The 8,205-nt window shown below is 43.8% G+C and overlaps 3 protein-coding genes across 4 annotated transcripts; 1 reads left to right on the top strand and 2 right to left on the bottom strand.

Annotated features, from left to right (window-relative positions):
• Nucleotides 1-258: 258 nt before the first annotated feature.
• LOC132467792 (apoptosis-associated speck-like protein containing a CARD) lies at nucleotides 259-1,763 on the top strand. Its single transcript, XM_060065348.1, has 3 exons — nucleotides 259-780; nucleotides 1,081-1,137; nucleotides 1,333-1,763. The coding sequence occupies exons 1-3, from the start codon at nucleotides 510-512 to the stop codon at nucleotides 1,602-1,604; spliced, it is 600 nt and encodes a 199-aa protein (XP_059921331.1). The 5' UTR covers nucleotides 259-509; the 3' UTR covers nucleotides 1,605-1,763.
• A 415-nt stretch (nucleotides 1,764-2,178) lies between these two features.
• Nucleotides 2,179-3,518, bottom strand: LOC132467795 (potassium voltage-gated channel subfamily E member 1-like). 2 transcript variants are annotated; one of them, XM_060065350.1, is made up of 2 exons: nucleotides 2,969-3,518; nucleotides 2,179-2,779 (listed from the first exon to the last, which is right to left on the bottom strand). In XM_060065350.1, exon 2 carries the CDS (start codon nucleotides 2,761-2,763, stop codon nucleotides 2,368-2,370), a length of 396 nt encoding a protein of 131 aa, XP_059921333.1. In that variant the 5' UTR covers nucleotides 2,764-2,779; nucleotides 2,969-3,518; the 3' UTR covers nucleotides 2,179-2,367. The 2 variants fall into 2 exon arrangements, with proteins under 2 accessions (XP_059921333.1, XP_059921334.1); XM_060065351.1 differs by having other exon boundaries at nucleotides 2,179-2,776.
• A 203-nt stretch (nucleotides 3,519-3,721) lies between these two features.
• On the bottom strand, nucleotides 3,722-6,929 carry si:ch211-225p5.8 (uncharacterized protein LOC555567 homolog). The gene is made up of 5 exons (XM_060065345.1): nucleotides 6,732-6,929; nucleotides 6,152-6,318; nucleotides 5,493-5,727; nucleotides 4,651-4,810; nucleotides 3,722-3,907 (listed from the first exon to the last, which is right to left on the bottom strand). The coding sequence occupies exons 1-5, from the start codon at nucleotides 6,769-6,771 to the stop codon at nucleotides 3,862-3,864; spliced, it is 648 nt and encodes a 215-aa protein (XP_059921328.1). The 5' UTR covers nucleotides 6,772-6,929; the 3' UTR covers nucleotides 3,722-3,861.
• Between the last annotated feature and the right edge of the window lie 1,276 nt (nucleotides 6,930-8,205).

Here is an 8,205-nt window from a genome sequence, read left to right as displayed (position 1 = left end):
TTGTACTCTGTGTAATACTGGGTGGGAGGGGGGGGGGGGGGGGGGTAGCTATGGGGAGCATTGTTGGAGTGTGTGTGGGTGTGTGAGTGTGCGTGTGTTTGTCCTTGTGCTTATGTGTTTGAATTCATGTTTATAACTTACTTTTCACTTTCATTGTATTATTTGTCATTATTGTAAGGACCCCCTCGAAAATGAGATGATACATCTCAAGGGGCTATCCTTGAAATAAAGAATAAAGAATAATGTATAGCCTCACTGTGAAAATTTAGTCCAGATTTGAAGAGTCTAGGTGTAGTGGTTTTCAATCAGGACCGATTTAAAGTGGACCAGCTGCCGAATCGGATGCTGCGAATCGGATGCCAACTTCAGCGTCGTTAGTTTACTTCCGCTATCTGGCTCTTCCTGGTCTAGTGTACGTTTGCGGCGTTTGGTTTCAGACAACCTTTTGTATGTAACCTTTTGAATAATCTAAATATATTTGACTATGATATAACTCAGTGTTGTAAGCTATGGCCTCAACGATAAGACAAGTTCTGCAACACAGTTTGGAAGATCTGTCTAAGGATGAACTGAAGAAGTTTCGCGCCAGGCTGTTGGACCGTGAGCGGGAGGGAGAGCCTCGGGTCAGGCGCAGAGCACTGGAGGACAAGGATGAAGTTGTTATCGCTGAAGTTCTCGTCTCAACCTTCACTGAAGCTAAAGCCGGGAGTGTAGTGGTGGAAACGCTGCAGGCCATCGAGTGTAACCACATCGCAGTGCGACTTGAGGCCGAACTGGAGGGTAAGTTGATTAATGGAGATGATAGTTAGGATATTATGATTAAGAGGAGATCGCTCTTAGACCACAGTGTGCCACGCTATCGATTTGGGTTTAATCACGAATCGTCATGGAAAGTGAATTCTCAGACAAATTTGCTAATTACTTCCAATGAAAATACATTCACTTAGCCTACCTAGGGTCATCCAACCATTTGACCATCAGACTCCTGTGAGCTGCCCTATGACAGTTTTATGTTCAGAATGTGAAGACACGAACGATATATAGCCTATGCCATTTATTTATTTATTTCTACTGGCGCAGAGTTGAATTTGCCGGGCAGTCGACCTAGTGCCAATAGTACAACCCCACCGTCGACAGGTTAGTCTCTCTCTCTCTCTCTCTCTCTCTCTCTCTCTCTCTCTCTCTCTCTCTCTCTCTCTCTCTCTCTCTCTCTCTCTCTCTCTCTCTCTCTCTCTCTCTCTCATCTCAAACTCTCAATTTGCCTATTTATAATTGCCAAATACTAATTTGTAACAAAGAATGGGAATGACAGTCTGAATGTTGTCATTCTAGCGAGACCTGTAGAGCACTTTGTGGACCAACACCGGAGTTCCCTGATTCAGAGGATCCGGAGGTTCCCACCTATCATCAATAAACTGTTGGAGCTCGGTGTGCTGAGTCAGGAGGAGTATGACGCCATCATGGCCATACCCAACCCGCATGAACAGGCCCGATACCTGTACAATGGGGCCCTGACGTCCAGCGGAACCGCAGGAAAGGACATCTTCCTCAGAGTGCTGGAGGAAATAGAGCCTTTTCTTCTCGAGGACCTGAGGAGATCTTGAGCCATGGTGTGTTACATATAACGCCAAACATAAGCGGCCTGGTGCTAAGGACAACAATAATGGAGGGGGCTGATTGTTTTGGGTCTTTTATTACTTATTCTCAACCAAATGTTTTGTTTAATTTTGTTATAAATAAATAAATACTATGCCTATAATGTTTCTCTATTGTATTTTTATGAATTAGGAATCAGGCAGTTTTTTTTAAACGTATAGCCTATGCGCAAGTGAAGCGATGCGACCGAGAAACTATACGCCTACATTTGAGTGGTCTGGAGGCGAGTGACACTCGAGTGACACTCGAGGCCACACGCTTGATGGGGCCGGGCCGACTGCGTTTCCTGGAGCTGGATTCAAACCCAGTCGTGTGTGAGAAGTAAATTGTGTGTGTGCTCGAACTTATTCATCTTCTTGTGCTCTATAGTAAACAGTATACGGAATCCAGATCAAAACTACAACATTAGTTGTTTAGCCTTGCTTCTCGTTCAATTAAGTTATTTCCTTAAGTTTGAAGACTGTTGTTTATTTGTTATCTGTTCTTATCTCACAGTATACAAATACACATTGGCCTCTTGGGGGATATAATTTTTTATTAGGTCATTTGTATTATACATCTCATTAAATCAAAGTCATTGGGTCCTAAAGTCACTCAGTCAGGTTGTGGAAGATGAAAACTACCTGAAATAATAGTTATTATTCTGTTGAACTTGGAGCATCTACTGAAACCCGTCATCATGTGATCCATGACATTTATTTTAGACATTAACTAAAGTTCTGACTTTAGATGATTGGCTTCGCGGAATAGGCCGGGATCGGTCGCAGGATTGCAGATGACAGTGTCGGGGCTGGAGTTTGCTGGAGACCTGGCCTGCGCTGATTTGCTCGCAGGTGTGTAAGGAGGCGGGGCCTTGGTCCAGTCGTGAGCGATGTACTGGTGATAGTGGTCCTGGGAGCCCTCCAGCTTGCGGGAGCGTATGTAGCTCAGCATGATGCCGAAGGTGAAGAAGCTGAACAGGCCCACCACCAGCAGGATGTAAACAAACCCCTGACCACGCTCGGCCTGCTGGGTAGTGTAGTGTCCCCCGGCCGTCGTGCCGTTGAGACGCGTGAGAAGGGAGAGGATAAGGGAGTGCAGCTGGGTGCCGTTGGGGACGGGTGTCATCGCGGCTCGTGCCCTGCTGTCACAACCGGGAGAAACATTCAAAACTCCTTACGTTAACCGGAAAAACCCCAGACGAGGAGTCGGCTCACAGCTCTTACTAAGATGAAACAACCGGAACAAATGAATACAGAGATGGTAAGAAAGACAAGGTAGAGTAAGGGATCATTAGAAGGACAAATGTGGGATGAAGGAGAGTCAAACTTACCGTTCAGAGACCCTGAAACAATAAGAGTTGCTCTCTCAGGGGATCTCTCCCTGGCTCCCCTCTTCTGCCTCCTCCCCTCTCCTCCGCCCTCTCTCCTGAACAGCAGATCCGTTTCGTGGTTCTCCCGTCAACACCTTTAATGAAACGTGGGGGAGTCGGCCACCTTGTCGGCTGCAAGGTCGTTGTCGGCTTGTGCCTCAGCCCAACGGTGGCAAGTCATCTCTTTGTTCCCGAGTTGATCACAATATATGTCATACAAACCACACATTAAGTATTTATGATGTGTCTAACATATCATATATGGTGTTTGGATGCACAATTTGAATACATTTAATGTAAACCTAAAACTAGGTAATCTTGCCTTTTCTTTTAAGTAAAAGTAATGATATCCAATATACTGATGTTCAGGGTACAGAATACTATTAGTATATTACGATATACTATATAATTATTAATTACTGTACTATCGTCAATATTATTCTCACTGGTGGATGGGCTAAAAGCATTGATGCTCCATTTTGGTTGCTAAAAGTTTGACCTAAATGAAGTACTGAAATAACATCCAGATGACCTCAGGAACAGTGCTTGAGTAGTTACTTATGAAACTTTATTATTATTGTAGGCCAAAAATAATATATCTAAAATATATATTGTTATAAAACCTAAATAAAACTGTCAGTTGCAGTTGCAGTTTGATAGAAAAAAAATATGAACAGACTTTAAAAGGAAAAATAAATCTGCTTAAAACCTCTGTATAAGCTTACCGCTAGAAGACTTTATTAATAAGAATTAATAATTAAAAATAGTACTTTCCTTCTATTGGAAGACTTCGGTCTAGCCAATACTCAACTTCTACTGAAATACCACTGCAGCATGAGGGCAGATCCCTTCATTCACTCTGTCTTGATGCCATCGCAGTCCTCATCCGGATCTGAAAGTCTGAACACATTCACCACAGGTTAGTTGTGGTGGAGTTCCCCTGAAGGCACATCAAATACTGCAAACCCTGAGAACCGCCCGCCATGAGTACTACAGCCATGTGTGCTCGTAACCCTTGGTGTGTTAATGCCTTGCTCTATGGGTGGGATCTAAACCCCCAAACCATCAGTGTTAAAAGTACCATCCCGCTCAGCTGTATTCTAATAAAGGAGAGTAGTCTTGAGAACTACTATCAGTACTGTCTGTACTACCATTACTCAAGGAGTACTTGCAGAGTACTCCTTCAGTAATTGGTCTTGACCTTGAGGGTGTAGTTTGCCAGTAAGAGTTGAAGATAATCGTTCTAATCTAGTCCCTTACCTAGAGTCAGTAATGGAGCACAAACATGCTCATTACTGTGACTACCAGCACTTAAAGGTGACTATTATTATATTATATATGACTATTACACCACCAGGTGTGAGTTTGATTAGCCATTACAAGCCGTTTTGAAAATCTGCCTCTTCTGACATCACAAGTGGGCATGTCCACCTAGATGTGTGCTGGATAATTCAGCCTACCAGCCTTCCCAGTAGACTGTAGCAAACGTTGCTCTTCTATCCGTCCTACATCTAGATGGACACGCCCAATCGTGATGTCAGAAGAGGACGATTTTCCAAACTGCCTATAATGGCTAATCACACTCACACCTGGTGGTATAATATGTCCCCTTTAAGGAGCACGATGATTACGCGAGGGCATACTTGGTCTGGGCCTTGAGGGCTTTGCGGGCCTCTCTGGCCTCCTGCTCTGCAGATATCTTCTTGTAGCAGTAGATCAGGACCAGGATGAGCCATAGCTGCAGCACCACGATCAGCACGTACATCAAGATCTCTGCCACCACCGCCGTCAACTCGCGCTGGGCTGCGGGACACGCCAAACGGAGTGCGTCACACAGGTATGTAATCAATGAACAGAATCCCCATGCTAAGAAGTAATGGCTTCTTTCTTGCTCTAATGCGTTATAGATCATATTTGTACAGCATTCAGAAAATGTATATAATGCACTATAAAAAAATATCATAGCAGCCACTGAACTTTTAGTCTCAGATCGTTATATCTTGCTAGTTGTTTCTTGCCCATGAGCACAGATTGGGAGGGCCTGATTTGACAGTATCTGTATTGTATGATTCTTCTTACATCCCTTAGCTCAGTTTTCAACAGACCACCCCTTAATAGGTAGCTTCTGACAATTACATTGTGTATTTATTTACATTGAGGTTTAGCAAAGTGAAAGGGGTTGATTACTTTAGCAAACAGCATATTCCTTTTTTCATTTTCTTAAAAAATATATAAAGGTGAATGTGTAAAACCCACGTCACTGTATGCATGTCACACTCTCATTAGGGGCTGAGCAAGGTATTATGTAATTAAAATAATAATATTGTATTTTGTATAATTGTTTGTATAATTTTATAACTGTATACAAAAGGACCATTATATTAAAACAGGTATGTTTGTGGTCTGATTAATATAAACGGAGGTAAAAGACATGGGTGTCTGAACTGAACGGAATGACGACCTTCGGCTGAACAACTGAACCCACCTTCAGCCACCACCTGTAGCTCCACCCTCTTCTCGATTGTATCCTCGTGGTTGTAAAGGTTCAGGAAGAGGGTCCGCTGGAAGCGGCAGCGGTATGTTCCCGAGTCATTGGCCGTCAGGTTGCTGATGAAAATGGCTCCGATCTGGATGTCTGGGTCCAGGGTCCCCCGCCATTCCACACGCCCAGCGAAGACTGGGTCTGGGGAAAGCGCTGTTGGGTGGTCATACTGGAAGATCTGATGGGAACCCACACACACGCAGAGTAGGCTACTATTAGTTAGGGCTATTGGAACTACAGTAGTAGTAATAGTACTACTACTTGAAGATCTGAGGGGAATCAACATGTACACTACTAGAAAATCTGACCACACACACACGCAGACACGCACGCACGCACACACTACTAGTAGTAGTAGTTATACTAACTACAACTAGTAGTACTAATTGATACTAAGAGTACTATTGACTACTAAGATTTGACAGGAACTCGCACACACACATTCCCACACACAAATTTATAACAGTAGCCAACTACTCGTAGTAGGAGTACTCGTACTAGAAGATCTGACAGGAACACACACACACACACACACACACACACACACACACACACAAATGGTAGCTGGCCAACTAGCATATAACGAGGTGTAGAAGTCCTACGTGGCTGTAGTTTTCTTGTGCCGAAGGTCTGAAGAACCAGTCGACCACCGCCTCTGCCTTCACCTCCTCCCTCCTCTTACAGGAGATACATCCCAGCAAGAAGCCCTCCCCCTCCACCGCCTCCGTCAGGGAGGCCACCTCCGCACAGCCCCCCCAGCACCCTGACACTAGAGGAGGGGGAGGAAGAGGTGGAGGAAGAGGAGGAGGAGGAGGAGATGTAGGAGGAGAGGAGCAGATGAAACAGGCGTTGGAGGAGGATAAGATAGAGGTGGAGAGGAGCAGGAAAGAGAGAAGAGGCGGAGGAGAAGGTTGAATTGGTGGGCAGAAAAGAAGGAGGAAGAGGAGAGGGTGGAGGCACTGTGGGTTTCTGAAAAAGACTTAGTCTTTAGGGTCTAGAACAGAAATCGAATTTGATTGGGAATATTAAATATTAATGTTCTATCATATAAACTATGTATAATATAGCATATAAAATCACAACCCCGAATGCTAAACACTTCTATGCCAGACACATGACGACCATTCAACATGTGTTTGCTTGTTTGCCACACACAATAAACGGCCAATATTCAATACTTACCATAAAGATTTAAAACACTGAGGAAAATAAAAATAAACATTATTTCCTCTGCAACGAAAACGTGCACTGTCCAAAAAACGGTCTACTTAGTGAATTTACTGGAGCATGCTCCAAGTTTTCAATATTACTGCGACCCGCGAACAGATAGCCGCAGCGGAGAACACGTTGGGCATAATAATGTTGTGGTGAGCAGCTGGGTTCTAGCCTGCTATATATAGTCTCAGCACGGTGTAGTGTTGTAAACACGACTCCTCTACTAAATCTAATACTAATTAATATTAATGATTAACAATGAACTATGAAAAACAAACTATGAACTGTGAACTATGAATAAGGCGATCCTACGAACAATGAACTATGAATTATTAAAAAAAACTGATGGCTTATTTCTAACTATATTCATAACCAGATAATATGAGGCTCTACATAACGTAGCATAAGCTATAAATAACGTGTACATAATATATCAATAAGCAGACGATAGGGGTAAATGGAGCTGATGTTGAGGCTCAACAGAGGTCACGGGTGAAGCCTTGGGCTCTGACGGTCCCACGTCATGCCCAAGGTCGCTCCAGCTCCAGGTCTTCCAGGAGGCCGTATAGAGACCTTGAGCTAGAGGTAGAGCCTTGTCCTGTTCCCCCTAAAAACATACAGAGAGAGAGGGGAGGGGGAGAGAGAGAGAGCGACAGATATATAGCCCACCTCTCTCTTACTAAGCCACTCCGGGTTTGTATTTTTAGCGCAGATTGAGTTTCCCGACACCGGAATCAGACCGGACCAGGAGCCAGAAAACAGCACTCCCAGGTTCCCGCGAGACCCCCGCTAGACCCAGGGAGCAACCAGGACACTGATGCAGTGTGTGTCAGGTGTTTGTGCTTGTAGTAGGTTGTGGGTCGTGTGTGTGTGTGTGTATCCGTGTGTGTGTGTGCGTGTGTGTGTGTGTGTGTGTGTGTGTGTGTGTGTGTGTGTGTGTGTGTGTGTGTGTGTGCCTGCATGTGGGTGTGAGTGTGATATTTTGTATATTTCACAATGACTTCATATGATATAGGCTATTTATGAAGTAAATAATATTGACATGCCAATTATCTTTAATTTACTTGTTCAACCTTTTAGTTGATGTAACAAAATCATTGATTATTATGTCCGAGGTAGCCTAATAGGTACTCTGCATACCCTTTAACTTGAACTAACTTTATCTATTTATCAGGGTCGTCTGTCGTCGCTTGTTTGAGCTGCAGACGAGGTCATTGGATGAAGGCACGGGGTAAGAACACAATTTATGATCACAATCACAACAAACACAATGAATTAATAGGCATGCATGAAGAAATGTAGTAGTAACATAATTTATTTGACAGTGCTTGTGACTATGCATGCAGTTTAACCCACCACCAGATGTCCCCATATGTCCTTCCTTCACATCAGGCCGAACTCAGAAACCCAATATTTTGTATCAAAACTTGATTGTGATCAA

The sequence above is a fragment of the Gadus macrocephalus genome, chromosome 11 (genome assembly GCF_031168955.1).
Source record: "Gadus macrocephalus chromosome 11, ASM3116895v1".
NCBI lineage: Eukaryota > Metazoa > Chordata > Actinopteri > Gadiformes > Gadidae > Gadus > Gadus macrocephalus.
The sequence above is the reverse complement of the archived record's forward strand: the minus strand, read 5'-3'. Positions and strand labels throughout refer to the sequence as shown.